Below are 20,826 nucleotides of genomic sequence, written 5' to 3'. Positions count from 1 at the left end.
CCCTGACTTCAGACTATACTACAAAGCTACAGTAATCAAGACAGTATGGTACTGGCACAAAAACAGAAATATAGATCAATGGAACAGGATAGAAAGCCCAGAGAGAAACCCATGCACTATGGTCAACTAATCTATGACAAAGGAAGCAAGGATATACAGGGGAGAAAAGACAGTCTCTTCATTAAGTGATGCTGGGAAAACTGGACAGCTACAGTGTAAAAGAATGAAATTAGAACACTCCCTAACACCATACACACAAAAAATCTCTAAATGGATTAGAGACCCTAAATGTAAGACCGGACACTTTAAAACTCTTAGAGGAAAACATAGGAAGAACACTCTTTGACATAAATCACAGCAAGATCTTTTTTTGATCCACCTCTTAGAGTAATGGAAATAAAAACCAAAATAAACAAATGGGACCTAATGAAACTTCAAAGCTTTTGCACAGCAAAGGAAACCATAAACAAGACGAAAAGACAACCCTCAGAATGGGAGAAAATATTTCCAAACGAATCAACGGACCAAGGATTAATCTCCAACATATATAAACAGCTCATGCAGCTCAATATAAAAAAAACAACCAACCCAATACAAAAATGGGCAGAAGAGCTAAATAGACATTTCTCCAAAGAGGACATACAGATGGGCAAGAAGCATATGAAAAGCTGCTCAACATCACTAATTATTAGAGAAATGCAAATCAAATCTACAATGAGGTGTCACCTCACACCAGTTAGAATGGGCATCATCAGAAAATCTGCAAACAACAAATGCTGGAGAGGGTGTGGAGAAAAGGGAACCCTCTTGCACTGTTGCTGGGAATGTAAATTGATACAGCCACTATGGAGGACAGTATGGAGGTTCCTTAAAAAACTAAAAATAGAATTACCATATGATCCAGCAATCCCACTACTGGGCATATACCCAGAGGAAACCATAATTCAAAGAGACACATGCACCCCAATGTTCATTGCAGCACTATTTACTATAACCAGGTAATGGAAGCAACCTAAATGCCCATTGACAGACGAATAGATAAAGAAGATGTGGTACATATATACAATGGAATATTACTCAGCCATAAAAAGGAACGAAATTGGGTCATTTGTAGAGATGTGGATGGATCTAGATACTGTCACACAGAGTGAAGTAAGTCAAAAAGAGAAAAACAAATATCGTATATTAACGCATATATGTGGAACCTAGAAAAATGGTACAGATGAACCGGTTTGCAGGGCAGAAATTGAGACACAGATGCAGAGAACAAACGTATGGACACCAAGGGGGGAAAGTGCTGGTGGGGTGGTGGCGGTGGTGTGATGAATTAGGCAATTGGGATTGACATGTATACACTGATGTGTATAAAATTGATGAGTAATAAGGACCTGCTGTATATATAAAAAAAAAATTTACCCTTAAGAAAAAGAATATAACAAGAAAAAATAGAAGTTGATATTAGTTTTTTATTTATAAATAATTTTCTAATCAACCAACTATATAGATAATTTTGCTTTGGGCTAACACATGCAAAAAGATATACAAAAATTATCAGAGTCTTGTGAAGTGTCAGTACATTCTCACAAACTGCTATGCAGTTTCACTGGCACAACCTGCTCAGTGCCTATTTTCATCTCTAATACTGGGCTACTGTGATATTGTGATAAAATAAGAAATATATATTTGGTCTTCATCCCTGGTTATTGGCAGAGGGCTCCTAAACCCGTGGAATTTCCTGAGCGATAAAGAGTGAGAAGAAGATCTTTTGTTATTCATAATAAGCCCCTTTCAACCACAGTTTATGGTTATGAGTTTATGCTAATGAGGTGACCCTGGAGGATGAAGGCTGGTTATCAGAGGAACCAACCATAGTATCAGAGGGTTGGAACTTTCAGCCCAAGCCCCCATCCTCCAGGAAGGGGAGAAGAAGATTGAGTTTAACCACCAATGGCCAATTATTTAATTTATCATGCCTACGTGATACAACCATCAGAAACATCCTAAACAAAGGGGTTTGAAGAACCTCTGGGTCGGTGAACACGTCCAAGTGCTGGGAGGGTGGTTCATGGAAAATCCAAGCCCCTTCTCCACACCTTACCCTATTCATCTCTTCTATTTGGCTGTTCCTGAGTTATATCCTTTATAATAAACTGGTAACAGTAAGTAAAGTGTTTCCCTGAGTTCTGTGAGCTGTTATAACAAATTATTGAACCAGAAGAGTGGGTCATGGTAACCCCAGATTTATAGCCAATTAGTCAGAAGTATGGGAGGCCCAGACTCTCGACTGCCAACTGCAGTGATGGCAAGACCCCAGTCTTGATGGACTGAGCCCTTAACCCCTGGGGTCCTTGCTAACTCTGGGTAGTCAGTGTCAGAATGAATAAATTGTAGGACACCCAGTTGATGTTCACAGAGAACTGAAGAATTTCTTGGTGCGGAAAATCTATATATTTGGTGTCAGAAATGTTTAGGGTAGAAGAAACAAGTTTTCCTTTAACTATGTTTAGTGTGAACAGATAGCAGGTAAGCTCTGAAAAGCTCATTCACGTACTGGGGAGGTAAGACAAAAATAGAAACATATAAAATGGTATATACACAAAAACTATATGGCACAAACTATGAGTTCAGGAGACATTTAGAAAAGGGCTATATCACTGTGGAATAAGGTCAACAGGAAAGTTTTAAGGAGGACATAAAACTTGAGCCCTGCATTAGGTGTGATTTTGGACAAACCAAGAAGAAAGAGGAGGGCTTTTATAAGAAAGGTAGATGTCTCAAGAAGAAGATGGTGCAGCGTAGGGGCTGGTGGGTATGAAATCAGAGACTCTTTATGCAGATTCCAAGTTAAAAGCTGTGGTAAGGAGGGGCCAAGTTAGCCCTGAGTCAAGCATGGCATACATTCAGGGCTTAAGACTTATTAGTTTTAACAGTAATAGCATGTCTTTTGGGAGACTTACATGACATCAAGCTCCAGATCAAAATGAATCCTCTAAATCACATATACAGTTTAAACCTGTGCCTATCACAGATATGACATACCATTTCTTACACAGGTTTCATCTGCATCACTTACCTGACACAGTGAACATTAATTAAGTGACCAGTCAAGATGAGTAGCAAAAAGCTTTTATGCAACCAACTTAGCACCACTGAAGAGATGATGACAAAAGGTTAAATACATGTTCAGTAATCCCAAACAGAGGTAGAAAAACACGAGTGACCTACAGAGCTAAAAATCTTCAATATGGCACAACTAAGACCATGCTTCTATAAAACTTTACCCCGCCCCCACTGTCACTCTCTCTATACCCTTTATTCTGCATTACTTTTTTTCTTGTATTTATCACACCCTGACATAGTATTATTTATTCTTTTCCCCTAGAGTGCAAGACAGTTTGCTTATTACTTCAATGCTTTATCCCCAATATTTAGAATAATGCCTGAAACACAAGAGATGCCCAATAAATATTTGCTGAATGAATGAAAATCATAGTTGAGAAACTGTATTTGTATTTCTGTATTAAAGTTTCTCTATGTTCTTCCACATGAAAAAATAATTTGCTCGAAGAACCTAACAAACAGTGCTGCAAAGGGACAATAGATACTTTCAGCAATGGGCTTATTTCTCTAATAAAATGCCAATCTTCACATATGTTCAAGGTCCTCCTATTCCTTTAATCCAAAAAATACCCTAAAAGATGAAAGATAACTATAAAGTGTAAGGAAAGAAGGATAATCTTAGCATTCTATTCAGTACTGACTGTGTCCTTCCTAAGGCAGTTAAAATAAAATACGTAAAATCCTGGTCTTTACCAATAAAAGATTTTAGAAGGCACACCACAAAAGAGCATAGATCATTAATGTATTTGAAAATAAGACCTATATAAAAAGCTAAAGGAACTAGAAATGTTTGGCTTAGAAAGGCAGACTTAAAAGCAACTTTAATGATTTACAAATACACAGAGGCTCTTTTTCAAGGAGTATGCTGACTGAATGTTTTCCAACCTCCATTAAGAGGAAGCTAATTTAAATGGGGCTTTAAAAATTGATTTAATATTTGAAAGAATTTATGTAAGAATTAACGTATACTAAATTCAATGACGGATATTAAGTGCCTAGAACACTGCCTGGTACATAGCAAACACTAACAAAATCTTAGTCCTATAAGAATCTGGGTTGGTTTTTTTTTCTCCTTTTAAAAATAGGACATATTCTGCACAAACCTTGAATAGCTTAAATATGATCAGCCTATTTTTCCGCTGCTCTTTTAACCATAATAATTAAAAAGATAATTAATAACAAATAACTATTTACAATTAAAAAGGTCAAAGTAATGAAAATGTTTCTCAACCTTAAAATAAGGATAAAAGATGTTCCTTTTCTATTTCTGTGCATAAGTGTTGGTGCATTAAGTCATAGTCCCTATAATTTTTTATTCTTAGAACATGCAAATATTTAAAATATAGCATCTGGTCAAGAGCTATTTGGATGTGAAGGTGTACATTATAAAATATATATGTCCCCACTTTAAATTTCTACTTATACAGATCATAAAGAAGAGCCTCTAGTTCCTCAAATCAAGTTATCCTAAAAAGGTCTGTGTTCTATTCAGTATCCTACATAATTACATCTTAATTATCTGTGCCAAAAAAAGAAGATAGTTGATAAAAGAAAATAAAAATACTACATAACCTGCCTGTATTCCAAGCTAGTATAGCAGTCATGCCTCTCTAATTATCTAGAAGTAGGCATATAGAAAATTACTATCTTGTTGGTCTTCAATAAATACAAAGCAATAATACTTAGGAAAGAAAATTTAAAAATAACTTATAGCTGTTTTACATCAATAATTATCATATAATACTCAGTAAATTAAAAGATATGGCCAGATAGTGATCCCCAGTGCTAAAATGGCCTTTCTTTTGTTCTTTTCTTCTGTGTTTCTTTATTCCATTTATTCCATTGTTCACTAGTATTTCCATTACAGTGTGGAAAAAAAGTAAAAAGAAATTGTAAATTAGCACCTTTTTAGAAAATTCACTAAAAGGTTGAAGAAACAAAAATTTGAAAGGTCTGAAATTACTTGAGATTATTCCCCTCATTAACTAAATTTAGTATTTATTTTTCATCCTGGCAAATTAATTTCTAGCATCAAAGACCTGATAAGCTATATGTAAAATGTAAACTTTTAGTACAAAAAAAAAATTCCAGGTGACATGATTCAAGATATATTAACAACAAGGAATGACATTTTCATTGAGCAAACTTCCTCAGTGCTATACTCTCTATAAGTTCATTCATCAGAACAGCTTTAACATTCCACTCTAAAAAAAGTATGATGATGTAGCTACTGACAAATCCTATCAATCAGTTCACTTCGCATTTAACAGACCATCTGATTGCCAAATTTAAAAACTGTATACCAAATTTTAGTTACTAGAAAGATTTTTAACTATAAACATATATATCCAGAGCAGAGCCTTTTAATCAGAAGACCATGGCTATGTAATATTTCTTGGGTATCTATGAATTTGTCTTGAGAGAAAACTCATTTTTAAAAAATCATATTTTGAAAGCAACTCACCATCTCCTAAAATGTTAAGAACCACTAATTCCAGTGAATTTAAGTAAACTTCAAATCATACCAGTGAAAAACAGAAAGCACATTGTATATATGGCTGAATATTTACTGTTAATTCCCAAGGGCATATAAAAATATCTTAATGGAAAAATTGTTTTTAAAAATTCAAAGACTGAGATTTTTTTTCAGGTTATCCAACTACATGTGATTAAAAATATATATAACTTACTGGCTAATGAGAATTTCATGCTTTTAAAACCTTTGCATCATTAAACCTATTATCACTAATTTTATACCAACTATGGCATGAAATTTCAGATGAACCCTGTGCAGTGCTATTAAAACATAGTTTACCACTTCAGTTTTTCTATTCTATAAGCTCTAATGTGCCGATAAATCTCAAAAATTTTATCAGTTTACACTAATCCTAGGATTCCTCTTCCATTTTATTTGGATGTATAGGTGCTAGACAGAGTGAATAAATAATGAGGCAGACTATTGCTTTAAAGTGTCCCAAATAGTTTAGAATATAAATTTCTTTCTCATCTTTTATAATAAAAATAGAATGAAATGGCACTAATAAATATAAGTCCTGGTAAAATAAAAACTCAACAATACAATCTGGAGGAATTCCCTGGTGGTCCAGTGGTTAGGTCTCCACACTTTCACTGCTGAGGGCCTGGGTTCAATCCCTGGTTGGGGAACTAAGATCCTGCGAGCCATGTAGTGCGGCCAAAAACAAGCAAACAAACAAACAATATAATCTGAAGCAACACCGAGCACCCATATATAAAAGCAAGGTTCCTCTCTATCTCCCAGGAACTATGTAGAAAATAGCTGATGTTATCCATCCTATTGTCATTAACAAATCTATCATTTTTCATTTTATTCAGGATAGACTCTTGCCTCCAATGGTTCAAGCCTGTGGCAGGCATTGTTGCTTAGCTAATCTAACACCCATTCCCTTTCTCCTGCATGTCTCTACTACTGAAGCTGGAAAAACTAAATATTGATTCTGTCAGTCTGCCTTTCAACCAGAGTAATGGAAAAATGAAAAAGAGTATGGAAAAAAGAAAAATTAAAAACAATCCAACAAAATGAAGAAAGAGATAAGAAAAACAAAAAGATTTCAAGAGAAAGTGATATATATAGACAGAAGCAAAGAGCCAACATATGAATAGCAGGTATTCCCAAAGAAGAAAACAATGTGGTGGAACAAAAGAAATACTAAAAAGTATTACTGAAGAAAACTTTTCAAAAATAAAAGTGTTTTTTTTTTTTTACAGCAGAAGAACACTATTCAACTGGGAAAACTGATGTAGAAAAAATCAACACTTATGTATAGACCAAGAAAAGCAATTGGCGGGACTTCCCTGGTGGCGCAGTGGTTAAGAATCCACCTTCCAATGCAGGGGACACAGGTTCGAGCCCTGGTCCAGGAAGATCCCACATGCTGAGAAGCAACTAAGCCCGTGTGCCACAACTACTGAGCCTGCACTCCAGAGCCCGCGAGCCACAACTACTGAAGCCAGCACGCCTACAGCCTGTGCTCCACAACCAGAGAAGCCACTGCAATGAGAAGCCCATGCACCGCAGCAAAGAGTAGCCCCTGCTCGACGCAACTAGAGAAAGCCTGTGCGCAGCAACGAAGACCCAGTGCAACCAAAAAACAAAAACAAAAAACCAACTGGCCATTAAAGGAAAAATATCCTTTGGGCGTCCAGGCAGAAAGACCAAGAATATAAGAGGAAAAAAATCAGACTGAAATAAGAAGACAATGGAATAACATATTTAAGGTACTTAAGGAAATTAAGGAAAGAAGCTGAACCAAGGATTTTATATCAATTCAAATTGATCTTTAAACATAAATGCTAGAGACAAACTGAGATGAAACATGCAACAACTCAGGAAGTAGTGGTCCCATGAGCCCTTCTACTAAAGAATGAGCTTCAAATTACCAAGAAATGGTCAGAGAAACTTTTCATAAGGATTGATAGTAAATATTAAATATATTACTTGTAGAACTAATGACAAGTGTTGGGCATAAAGGTGACAGAATAGTATAAAATCAGTTATATATTCTAACTATGTACAACTATCAAAAATAGGGAGTTGGAGGAAGGGAAGGAGAAGAGTATGGGAAGTAGAAGAAGCTCTGAATTGCCATGTAAGTATTTACTGTGAAAGTAAAAGGCTATTACTTTACATGAGATGCTAGAGAGGAAGGAAGTGGGGGAAGAAATACTACCTTCAATATTGTTCATTCTGAGAATGAATAAACTAACTACAAAAGAGGGAACCAAGGGTATCATTTAAAGGTATCAGCATAAAGGTAACCATAACAAAAAATATATACCTCTTCCTAAATATCAAAAGTATATATTTTTAAAAATGGGAAGGCAAAGAAAACAGATAGTACAGTTTAAAAAAATTGTGCTACATTCCACTCAGATGTTATCCCATTCAGTTCTTACAAGGCCCTGTTTTAGGCCAGTTTCATAAAGGAGGATGCAGAGAAATTTAACAGCTTAACTAAGGCCATTTCTGTAGAAAAGTTATCAAAACTGGGATTTGAGTAGAGGTCTGTCACCAGAATCATTTCCATTTCACCGTACTTTGTAATGATACTAATTCTCTTTATCTCTTGTTAGAATGTGTATATATAAACTTTAGTTCCATTTAACTAAGGCACATCTGTACCTGTATAATTATACCTTTAAAAAGTCATTTATGAGGGCTAAAAAAGAAAAAGTGATAGCTAGTGTGAGATCTTATTTATTGGTGCTTAATGAAGCTAAAAAGGTATGAATTAAACTTCATAAGAATTTGTATATACTTGTTTTAGAGCCATAGATGATATCTAGGGGAGGCAGTAAAGCTTTTAATAATGGAGAGCAAGGACTCTGGAGTAACACTTTTGTTGTAAATCTTATTCTACCACTTACTTTTTGTATAATCTTGGGCAGGATTCTTAATCTATTTTAGCTTCATCTAAGCTTATCTATAAAATATGAACAATACCTACTTTATAGTTTTACTATAGAGATTAAATAAGATGATGTATATGTAATATAATTAGCTAAAATGACCAGCAGTCTCATAAATAATGCTGTTGGTCAGATGTGTGACCTGTGCTTGCCTGCAGATTTTAGGTCACTAATACTATCTTAAAAATACAAAAGTCATCCTGTCAGAATAGCTATTATCAAAAAGACCACAAATAACAAATGTTGGTTAGGATATGGAGAAAAGGGAAGACTTGTGCACTATGAGTGGGAATGTAAATTGGTGCAGGCACTGTGGAAATAGTAGGGAGGTTCCTCAAAAAACTAAAAGTAGAACTTCCATAGGACCCGGCAATTCCACTCCTGGGTATATATCCAAAGAAAACAAAAACACTAACTTGAAAAGATACATGCACGCCAATGTTCATAGAAGCATTATTTACAATAGGTAAGGACTTCCCTGATGGTCCAGTGGTTAACACTCTGCACTTCCACTGCAGGGGGCACGGGTTTGATCTCTGGTCAGGGAAGTTCTGCATGCCACGTGGTGCGGCCAAAAAGAAAAACAAAAACAATAGGCAAGATATGGAAGCAACCTAAGCGTCCATCAACAGATGAATAGATTAAAAAAGATATATATACACAATGGAATACTACTCAGCCATAAAAAAAGAATGAAAATTTTGCCATTTGCAACAACATGGATGGACTTGGAGGGTATTATGCTAAGTGAAATAAGTCAAACAGAGAAAGACAAATATCATATGATATCACTTATGTGTGGAATCTAAAAAATAAAACCGACTAGTGAATATAACAAAAAAGAAGCAAACTCACAGATACAGAGAACAAACTGGTGGTTACCACTGGGGAGAAGAAAGCAGGGAGAGGCAAGATTGGCACAGGGGATTAAGAGGTACAAACTACTATGTGTAAAATAAATAAGCTATAAGGATACATTGTACAGCACAGGAAATACAGCCAACATTTTATAGTAACTATAAGTGGAGTATAATTTATAAAAATTTTGAATCAATATGTTGTACACCTGAAACTAATATAATATTGTAAATCAACTACAGCTCAATAAAAAAATATTAAACTCATTATAAAGCATTAGGCAAGAGTTACTTTCACTTTCTCCCTCAGAGCTTTGCTTATTTTGAAAATAAGAAAATATCTGTAAACTGAAGGTGTCATATGAGTCTTCTCAGAGTATTTTAATTAGACATTCTGGGGAACAAAAATAAAACCTAATGTATATAGTAAAAAAAACCCAATAATCATAAAGACTAGCTATATAAGAACATGTGCAAAAGAAACTCTAAACACATGTAACTATATTTTATAGCTATAATGGAATTTTTGTAACAGTTTTCATAATACAGCGTAAGAGGTGTAAGATGTTCTACTCTGAATCTTATCTAAAGAGTTCTAGTTACTGAAGTATCAAATGTGGTAGTGCCAATGTGATTCAACTGAGTGAACCTTAGATGATATTATATTAAGGTCACATATTTGAGGGGAATGTTTGAAGCAGTTAGAGCTAGATAGAATTAGTTTGGGAAGGTTTCATGGAAGAATTGGTCCTACTTATATAACATATTCCCCCACCCCCTGCCACTTTCCCCCCTTAATGTCCATACATCTGTTCTCTACATCTGTGTCTCAATTTCTGCCCTGCAAACCTCTTCATCTTTACCATTTTTCTAGGTTCTGATTATATGTGTTAGTATATGATATTTGTTTTCCACTTTTTGACAATACTTCACTCTGTATGACAGTCTCTAGATTCATCCACGTCTCTACAAATGACCCAATTTCATCCCTTTTTACGGCTGAGTAATATTCCATTGTATATACGTACCACATCTTCTTTTTCCATTCATCTGTCGATGGGCATTTAGGTTGCTTCCATGACCTGGCTATTGTAAATAGTGCTGCAATGAACATTGGGGTGCATGTGTCTTTTTGAATTCTGGTTTTCTCTGGGTATATGCCCAGTAGTGGGATTGCTGGATCATATGGTAATTCTATTTTTAGTTTTTTAAGGAATCTCCATACTGCCCTCCACAGGGGCTGTATCAATTTACATTCCCAGCAACAGTGCAAGAGGGTTCCCTTTCCTCCACACCCTCTCCAGCATTTGTTGTTTGTAGATTTTCTGATGAAGCCCAATCTAATTGGTGTGAGGTGATACCTCACTGTAGTTTTGATTTGCATTTCTCTAATAATTAGTGATGTTGAGCAGCTTTCATGTGCTTCTTGCCCATCTGTATGTCTTCTTTGGAGAAATGTCTATTTAGCTCTTCTGCCCATTTTTGTATTGGGTTGGTTGTTTTTTTAATATTGAGCTGCATGAGCTGTTTATATATTTTGGAGAATAATCCTTTGTCTGTTGATTCGTTTGGAAATATTTTCTCCCATTCTGAGGGTTGTCTTTTCGGTTGGTTTGTAGTTTCCTTTGCTTTGCAAAAGCTTTTAAGTTTCATTAGGTCCCATTTGTTGACATTTATTTTTATTTCCATTGCTCTAGGAGGTGGATCAAAAAAGATCTTGCTGTGATTTATGTCAAAGAGTGTTCTTCCTATGTTTTCCTCTAAGAGGTTTAAAGTGTCTGGTCTTACATTTAGGTCTCGAATCCATTTAGAGATTTTTTTGTGTGTATGGTGTTAGGGAGTGTTCTAATTTCATTCTTTACATGTAGCTGTCCAGTTTTCCCAGCAACACTTAATGAAGAGACTGTCTTTTCTTCACTGTATATCCTTGCCTCCTTTGTCATAGATTAGTTGACCAAGGTGTGTGGGTTTCTCTCTGGGCTTTCTATCCTGTTCCATTGATCTACATTTCTGTTTTTGTGCCAGTATCATATTGTCTTGATTACTGTACTTTTGTAGTATAGTCTGAAGTCAGGGAGTCTGATTCCTCCAGCTCCGTTTTTTTCCCTCAAGACTGCTATGGCTATTCGGGGTCTTTTGTATCTCCATACAAATTTTAAGATTTTTTGTTCTAGTTCTGTAAAAAATGCCATTGGTAATTTGATACGGATTGCACTGAATCTGTAGACTGCTTTGGGTATTATAGTCATTTTCACAATATTGATTCTTCCAATCCAAGAACATGGTATGTCTCTCCATCTGTTTGTATCATCTTTTATTTCTTTCATCGGTGTCTTACAGTTTTCTGCATACATGTCTTTTGTCTCCCTAGGTACATTTATTCTTAGGTATTTTATTCTTTTTGTTGCAATGGTAAATGGGAGTGTTTCCTTAATTTCTCTTTCAGATTTTTCATCATTAGTGTATAGGAATGCAAGAGATTTCTGTGCATTAATTTTGTATCCTGCAACTTTACCAAATTAGCGCTAGTAGTTTTCTGGTGGCATCTGTAGGATTCTCTATGTATACTATCATGTCATCTGCAAACAGTGACAGTTTTACTTCTTCTTTTCCAATTTGCATTCATTTTATTTCTTTCTCTTCTCTGACTGCCGTGGCTAGGACTTCCAAAACTCTGTTGAATAATAGTGGTGAGGGTGGCCATCCTTGCCTTGTTCCTGATCTTAGAGGAAATGCTTTCAGTTTTTCACCACTGAGAATGATGTTTGCTGTGGGTTTGTCGTATATGGCCTTTATTATGTTGAGGTAGGTTCCTTCTATGCCCACTTTCTGGAGAGTTTTTATCACAAATAGGTGTTGAATTCTGTCAAAAGCTTTTTCTGCATCTATTGAGATGATCATACGGTTTTTATTCTTCAATTTGTTAATATGGTGTACCACATTGATTGATTTGTGTATACTGAAGAATCCTTGCATCCCTGGGATAAATCCCAGTTGATTATGCTGTATGATCCTTTTAATGTGCTGTTGGAGTCTGTTTGCTAGTATTCTGTTGAGGATTTTTACATCCATATTCATCAGTGATATTGGTCTGTAATTTTCTTTTTTTTGTAGTATCTTTGTCTGGTTTTGGTATCAGGGTGATGGTGGCCTCATAGAATGAGTTTGGGAGTGTTCCTTCCTCTGCAATGTTTTGGAAGAGTTTGAGAAGGATGGGTGTTAGCCCTTCTCTAAATGTTTGATAGAATTCACCTGTGAAGCCATCTGGTCCTGGACTTTTGTTTGTTGGAAGATTTTTAATCACAGTTTCAATTTCATTACTTGTGATTGGTCTGCTCATATTTTCTATTTCTTCGTGGTTCAGTCTTGGAAGGTTATACCTTTCTAAGAATTTGCCCATTTCTTCCAGGTTGTCCATTTTATTGGCATTGAGTTGCTTGTAGTAGTCTCTTAGGATGCTTTGTATTTCTGTGGTGTCTATTGAAACGTCTCCCTTTTCATTTCTAATTTTATTGAGTCCTCTCCCTCTTTTTATTGATGAGTCTGGCTAATGGTTTATCAATTTTGTTTATCTTCTCAAAGAACCAGCTTTTAGTTTTATTGATCTTTGCTACTGTTTTCTTTGTTTCTATTTCACTTATTTCTGCTCTGATCTTTATGATTTCTTTCCTTCTACTAACTTTGGGTTTTGTCTGTTTTTCTTTCTCTAGTTCCTTTAGGTGTAAGGTTAGATTGTTTATTTGAGATTTTTCTTGTTTCCTGAGGTAGGCTTGTAATGCTATAAACTTCCCTCTTAGAACTGCTTTTGCTGCATCCCATAGGTTTTGGATCATCGTGTTTTCGTTGTCATTTGTCTCTAGGTACTTTTTGATTTCCTCTTGGATTTCTTCACTGATCTCTTGGTTATTTACTAATGTATTGTTTAGTCTCCATGTGTTTGTGTTTTTTACGTTTTTTTCTCTGTAACTGATTTCTAATCTCATAGCATTGTGGTCAGAAAAAATGCTTGATATGATTTCAATTTTCTTAAATTTACTGAAGCTTGATTTGTGACCCAGGATGTGATCTCTCCTGGAGAATGTTCTGTGTGCACTTGAGAAGAAAGTGTAATCTGCTGTTTTTGGATGGAATGTCCTATAAATATCAATTAAATCTATCTGGTCTATTGTGTCCTTTAAAGCTTGTGTTTCCTTATTAATTTTCATTTTGGATGATCTGTCCATTGGTGTAAGTGAGGTGTTAACGTCCCCCACTATTATTGTGTTACTGTCGATTTCCTCTTTTAGAGCTGTTAGCAGTTGCCTTATGTATTAAGGTGCTCCTATGTTGGGTGCATATATATTTATAATTGTTATATCTTCTTCTTGGATTGATCCCTTGATCATTATGTAGTGTCCTTCCTCATCTCTTATAACATTCTTTATTTTAAAGTCTATTTTATCTGATATGAGTATTGCTACTCCAGCTTTCTTTTGATTTCCATTTGCATGGAATATGTTTTTCCATCCTCTCACTTTCAGTCTGTATGTGTCCCTAGGTCTGAAGTGGGTCGTTGTAGACAGCATATAGATGGGTCTTATTTTTGTATGCATTCAGCGAGCCTGTGTCTTTTGGTTGGAGCACTTAATCCATTCACATTTAAGGTAATTATTGATATGTATGTTCCTATGACCATTTTCTTAATTGTTTTGGGTTTGTTTTTGTAGGTCCTTTTCTTCTCTTGCGTTTCCCACTTAAAGAAGTTCTTTTCGCACATGTTGTAGAGCTCGTTTGATGGTGCTGAATTCTCCCAGCTTTTGCTTGTCTGTAAAGCTTTTGATTTTTCTGTTGAATCTGAATGAGATCCTTGCTGGGTAGAGTAATCTTGGTTGTAGGTTCCCTTTCATCCCTTTAAATCCCTTCCCTTTCATCACTTTAAATATATCATGCCACTGCCTTCTGGCTTGTAGAGTTTCTTCTGAAAAACCAGCTGTTAACCTTATGGGAGGTCCCTTGTATGTTATTTGTCGTTTTTTCCCTTGCTGCTTTCAATGCTATTTCTTTGCCTTTAATTTTTGTCAATTTGATTACTATGTGTCCCAGCGCGTTTCTCCTTGGGTTTTTCCTGCCTGGGACTCTCTGTGCTTCCTGGACTTGGGTGGCTATTTCCTTTCCCATGTTAGAGAAGTTTTAGACTATAATCTCTTCAAATATTTTCTCGGGTCCTTTCTCTCTTCGCCTTCTGGGATCCCTATAATGCGACTTCTGTTGCGTTTAATGTTGTCCCAGAGGTCTCGTAGGCTGTCTTCATTCCTTTTCATTCTTTTTTCTTTAGTCTGTTCCACAGCAGTGAACTCCACCATTCTGTCTTCCACGTCACTTATCCGTTCTTCTGCCTCAGTTATTCTGCTATTGCTTCCTTCTAGTGTATTTTTCATTTCACTTACTGTATTGTTCATCTCTGTTTGTTTGTTTTTTAATTCTTCTAGGTGTTTGTTCTTCAATTCTTCTAGGTCTTTGTTAAACATTTCTTGCATGTTCTCGATCTTTGCCTCCACTCTTTTTCTGAGGTCCTGGATCATCTTCAGTATCATTATTCTGAATTCCTTTTCTGGAACGTTGCCTATTTCCACTTCATTTAGTTGTTTTTATGGTATTTTATCTTCTTCCTTCATCTGGTACATAGCTCTCTGCCTTTTCATCTTGTCTGTCTTTCTGTGAACGTGGTTTTTGTTCCACAGCCTGTAGGATTGTAGTTCTTCTTGCTTCTGCTTTCTGCCTTCTGGTGGATGAGGCTATCTAAGAGGCTTGTGCAAGTTTCCTGGTGGGAGGGACTGGTGGTGGGGAGAGCTGGCTGTTGCTCCAGTGGGCAGAGCTCAGTAAAACTTTAATCTGCTTGTCTGCTGATGGGTAGGGCTGGGTTCCCTCCTTGTTGGTTGTTTGGTCTGAGGAGACCCAACACTGGAGCCTACCAGCCTACCTCTCTGGTGGGGTTAATGGCGGACACTGGGAGGGCTCACGCCGAGTACTTCCAAGAACTTCTGCTGCCAGTGTCCTTGTCCTCATGGTGAGACACAGCCACTCCCGGCCTCTGCAGAAGACCCTCCAACACTAGCAGGTAGGTCTGGTTCAGTCTCCTATGGGGTCACTGCTCCTTCCCCTGGGTCCCAATGCACACACTAATTTGTGTGTGCCCTCCAAGAGTGGAGTCTCTGTTTCCCCTAGTCTTGTCGAAGTCCTGCAATCAAATCTCGCTAGCCTTCAAAGTCTGATTCTCTAGGAATTCCTCCTACCGTTGCCGGACCCCCAGGTTGGGAAGCCTGACGTGGGGCTCAGAACCTTCACTCCAGTGGTTGGACTCCTGTGGTATAAGTGTTCTCCAGTTTGTGAGTCACCCAACCCAGCAGTTACGGGATTTGATTTTATTGTGATTGTGCCCCTCCTACCGTCTCATTGTGGCTTCTCCTTTGTCTTTGGATGTGAGGTATCTTTTTTGGTGAGTTCCAGTGTCTTCCTGTCGATGACTGTTCAGCAGTTAGTTTTGATTCCAGTGCTCTTGCAAGAGGGAGTGAGACCACATCCTTCCACTCCACCATCTTGAACCAATCTATATAATAAATTTTTATTACCAATTTTCCAATTATTATGAGGAGTGAGTTGTCACACAATGGCATTAGGACGAGAAGACTATCCCTCCCTCAGTCTCAACTAAAAAGATGTGCTACAGAGATGGACTTTTGCAATGGCAGAGTGAGGACTTCAGTAAATTTGCTGTCTCACAAAAAACAATGAAAAACAGTCTGAGCTGGCAGAAGAAAGGTCAATAGAGATTATCTAGTTTGAGATGTAGAAAGAAAGATTGAACACAAAATGAACAGAGCTTCAGAGACCTGTGGGATACCATCAATCATACCAAGATATACATAATGGGAGTCTCAGAGGGAGAGGAGAAAGATGAACAAAAATAGCTGAAGAAATAGCTAAAAACAACCCAAATTTGATGAAAAGTATTAATTTATACAATGAACTATTAAGTGGAGCTCACTGAAGTCCAACTAGAATAGTCAAAGAGATGCATATCTAGAGACATCATAATCAAACAGACAGAAAGTTAAAGACAAAGAAAATTTTCAAAGCAGCAAGTAATAAATAACTTATCACATACATCAGATCCTAAATATGATTAATAACTGACTTGTCACAAGAAAACCATGGACACCAGAGCACCAATAGGATGACACCTTCAAAGTGTTGAAGGAAAAAGGCAGTTAGCCAAGAATTCTATATCCAGCAAAACTCTCCTTCAAAAATGAAGGGAAAATTAAGAGATTCCCAGATCAACAGACAAATAGGAAATACTACTGCACCTTACAGGAAATACTAAAAGGAATCCTTCAGGCTTAAATGAAAGGACACCTTATATAACTTGAATCCACTTGAAGAAATAAAGAGGTAAAGGTAACTACATAGGTAAATATAAAAGACAGTATAAATGTACTTTTATTTATAACTCTTTTGTTCTCCTGCTTTACAAGACAACCACATAAAGCAATAATTACAAAACTGTGTTGATGGGTGTACAATGTATAAGCATACCTTGGAGATATTGCAGGTTTGGTTCCAGACCACCATAATAAAGCGAATACTGCACTAAAGCAAGTCACATTATTTTTTGGTTTCCCAATGCATATAAAAGTTATGTGTACACTATAGTCTCTTAAGTATGCAATAGCATTATGTTTAAAAAAAGTGTACATACCTTAATTAAAAAATACTTTATTGCTAAAAAATGCTAACCATCATCTGAGTCTTCAGGAAGTTGTAATCTTTTTGCAATAATAACATCAAAGATCACTGATCACCATAAAAAAATATAACAATGTAAAAAGTCTGAAGTATTCCAGAATTATCAAAACGTGACACTGAGACATGAAGTAAGCAAATGCTGTTGGAAAATGGTTCTGATAGACTTGTTCAACACAGGATTGCCACAAACCTTCAATTTGTAAAAAATGCAATACCTGCAAAGTGCAATAAAGTGAAGTGCAATAAGATGCTATTTTATATCTGCATAAAGATCTAATTTGTATGACAGTAATATCACAAAGGAAGGGGGAGGGAATGGAGGTATACTGGACCAAAATTTTGTATACTACTAAAATTAAGTTAGTATTCAACCAAACTAGATTGTTTTAAGATGCTAATTGTAATCCCTAGGGTAACTACTAAGAAAGTAACTCAAAAAAATATAGTTAAAGAAACAAGAGAATTAAAATGGTACACTAGAAAATACCTATTTAATACAAAAGGTAATAATGGAGGAATAGAGGAACAAAAAAGATATAAGACATAAAACAGCAAAATGGAAGACATAAATCCTCCCTTATCAGTAATTACATTAAATGTAAATGGATTAAACACTGCTCAAAATGCAGAGATGGTCAAAATTGATTAAAAGAAAGAAACAAACAAACAAAAAAAAACGGGTTCCAACTACATGCTGCTTACAAGAAACACTATTTATTTATTTATTTGCCATGCTGTGCAGCTTGCAGGATCTTAGTTCCCTGACCAGGGAATGAACCCAGGCCCTCAGCAGTGAAAGTGGAGAGTCCTAACCACTGGACCACAAGGGAATTCCTAAAAAACACAATTTAGATTCAAAGAAACAAACAGATAAGAAGTAAATGTATGGAAAAGACATATCATGCAAACAGTAACCAAAAGAGAGTTAGACAGCGGCAGTGACAGTAAATATCAGAAAAAATGAACTTTAACACAAAAACTGTTATTAGAGTTATAATGATAAGGGACATATCCAAGAGGAAGATAAAACAATTATAAACATATGCAGCTAACAATAGGGCCCCCAAAATTCCTGAAGCAAAAACTGACAGAACTGAAGAGAGAAACAGACAATTCAACAACAATAGTTGGAGACTTCAATATCTCACTTTCAATAATGGACAGAACTAGACAGAGCATCAACAAAGAAACAGAAGACTTAAACAACCAACTAGATCTAAGAGATTTCAACACAACACTCCACCCAACAACAACAGTATACGTGGTCTTCTCAAGTACACATGAAACATTCTCCATGATAAACCATATGCTAGACCATAAAAAGCCGCCTCAATAAATTTAAAAGGATTGAAAACTTCAAAGTACATTCTACAACCACAATGGAATAAAATTATAAATCAATAACAGAAAGAAATCTGGGAGTCACAAATATGTAGAAATTAAACACATTCCTAAATAACTAATGGGCCAAATAAATCACAGAGGAAATCAGAAAATGTTTTGAAATGAATGAAAACAAAAACACAACATATCAAAATCTATGGGAAACAGATGTTAAACAAAAACTTGTACATGAATGTGTAACATTCTTAACAGCTCTAATCACAACACCGAAAAAAAGGTAGAAACCATCCAAATGTCCATCTACTGATTAATGGATAAACAAAATGTGGTATGTCAATACAATGGAATATTATTCAGGCATTAAAAGGAATGACATATTGATACATGTTACAATATTGATAAACCCTGAAAATATTATGTTAAGTGAAATAACCCAAACACAAAAGGCCACATATTATATGACTCCATTTATATTAAATATCCAGGACAAGCAAATCCATAGAGACAGAATGTGGATGAAAAGCTGCCAGGGGCTGTGGGGGTGGGAGAATGGGAAATGACTGTTAATGACAAGGGGGTTTCCATTTGGGGTGATGAAAAGGTTATGGAACTAGATAGTAGTGATGGTTGCATAGCATTAAAAATGCACTTAATGCTACAGAATACACTTTAAAATGGTTTAAATGGTAAATGTTAAGTGTATTTTACCACAATAAAAAAAGTGAAAAGCAATATTTTGAGAAAAGAAAATGTTAAGAAAACACATTAAAAGTCAAGTACTTTAGGGCTTCCCTGGTGGCGCAGTGGTTGAGAGTCCGCCTGCCAATGCAGGGGACGCGGGTTTGTGCCCCGGTCCAGGAAGATCCCACATGCTGCAGAGCGGCTAGGCTTGTGAGCCATGGTTGCTGAGCCTGCGCGTCCGGAGCCTGTGCTCCGCAACGGGAGAGGCCAAAACAGTGAGAGGCCCATGTACCGCAAAAAAAAAAAAAAAAAAAAAAAAAAAAGTCAAGTACTTTAAATAGACACTCAGGTCTAAAACAGAGTTCTGTGATTTCAGCAGAATATCATAAATGCAAAAATTGTCAATACAGAGTTATGTTCCATACTTGTATGTGAGGCCAAGAGGCCTCAAGTGTGGGCTCATCCTCTTCTGGATCAAAATCTGGATTATCACTTGGAGGAAGAGTTCGGAAGATGTTAGCACTGATCTGTAAAGAAAAATAAATTTAGATTCACGTTCTAAATAAACGTATGTTTTTGTTGCTTAATTAAAAAATGCAAAATGAAATATTTTTAAGATAACTTTATTTAAGAAAAAGGTTAAGTTGTGGCTGTAAGCTTAGTTCAAAGCCTATAAATCTCTTCAAGATATGAAGGCAGCCATTTGTTTCTCTCTGTCCCATAATTCTGACTTCTATAGATATCAAACTTCGTACAGATTACCTCTAGACTCCTCTTCCTTAAATCACAAGTTTTGCTTTAAAAAAAAAAAAAAAAAAAAAAGAGGGTGTGAGGGAACTGGGGGGGCAGAGCATAAAGTTCCTAACTCTCCCTATCCCTAACTTGATTCTTTTCATCTTTCCACAACTCCCCCCATATTCTAACCCAGCCATTTACTTACCTTATAACCCAAGAGTTTGGTAAAATATCTCTTACACATACACATCACGCTAAAGAAGAGGAGGATGGGGGTAGAATACTTTCACTGTCATTACAGACATAGTTATTCACTGCCATTACAGACATAGTTATAATAGCCCATGATGACTTAATTTACTGTATTTCATTAACTCTGAGCGTTTTTAAAAAAAAATTAATCTCTCTGAAATAAGGATATGCTTTGAGACTCTTCATTTCAGTCTTCATTTTAGGTTATAACTTCATCTTTCACATTGTCTGTCTTAGTACCAAAGTAAACTACATATCCTTTTTCTCTAGCAAAGGATGGATTGTGAGCCCAACTCAAAATTCGTTGAAGAATGATGAACAGACTGACAGACCAAATGGTTTAGTAAACATGTAAGGCCCTAATTTTGAGGGGTTGGTCATTTAAGATAAATTATTTGGGGAACAGAGGATGAGACAAGCGTTGTTTGGTGGTGCAAGCAAATTCCCAACCATTCTTATGAAGTAGCATCTATGGTAATCCAAATAACTGCTAACGGTCAATTACTATAACCATAAGACTTAGAAAGTTATAATCCAGAATTTGATTTGCTAGAACTCAAAGCCAGTATATGAAGGCAGAGCGAATAAATAGTTTGATAAATAT

General features: G+C 36.1%; 1 protein-coding gene across 6 annotated transcripts in view; it reads right to left on the bottom strand.

Moving 5' to 3' along the window:
• The window catches only part of PPP2R5A (protein phosphatase 2 regulatory subunit B'alpha), a 183,345-nt gene that overhangs the window by 23,749 nt on the left and 138,770 nt on the right, over positions 1-20,826 (bottom strand). For all 6 annotated transcript variants that reach the window (XM_089909469.1, XM_089909472.1, XM_022593431.3 and 3 more), the window contains one exon: positions 19,661-19,762. In XM_089909469.1, the coding sequence (XP_089765595.1) occupies positions 19,661-19,762 (102 nt within the window). The remainder of the gene's footprint in view (positions 1-19,660; positions 19,763-20,826) is intronic.

This window comes from Delphinapterus leucas, chromosome 1, assembly GCF_059928025.1.
Source record: "Delphinapterus leucas isolate spDelLeu-1000000601 "Yukka" chromosome 1, BTC_Dleu_Yukka2, whole genome shotgun sequence".
Taxonomy (NCBI): Eukaryota; Metazoa; Chordata; class Mammalia; order Artiodactyla; family Monodontidae; genus Delphinapterus; species Delphinapterus leucas.
Note: the sequence above shows the minus strand (reverse complement) of the source record. Positions and strands in the feature narration are given on the sequence as shown.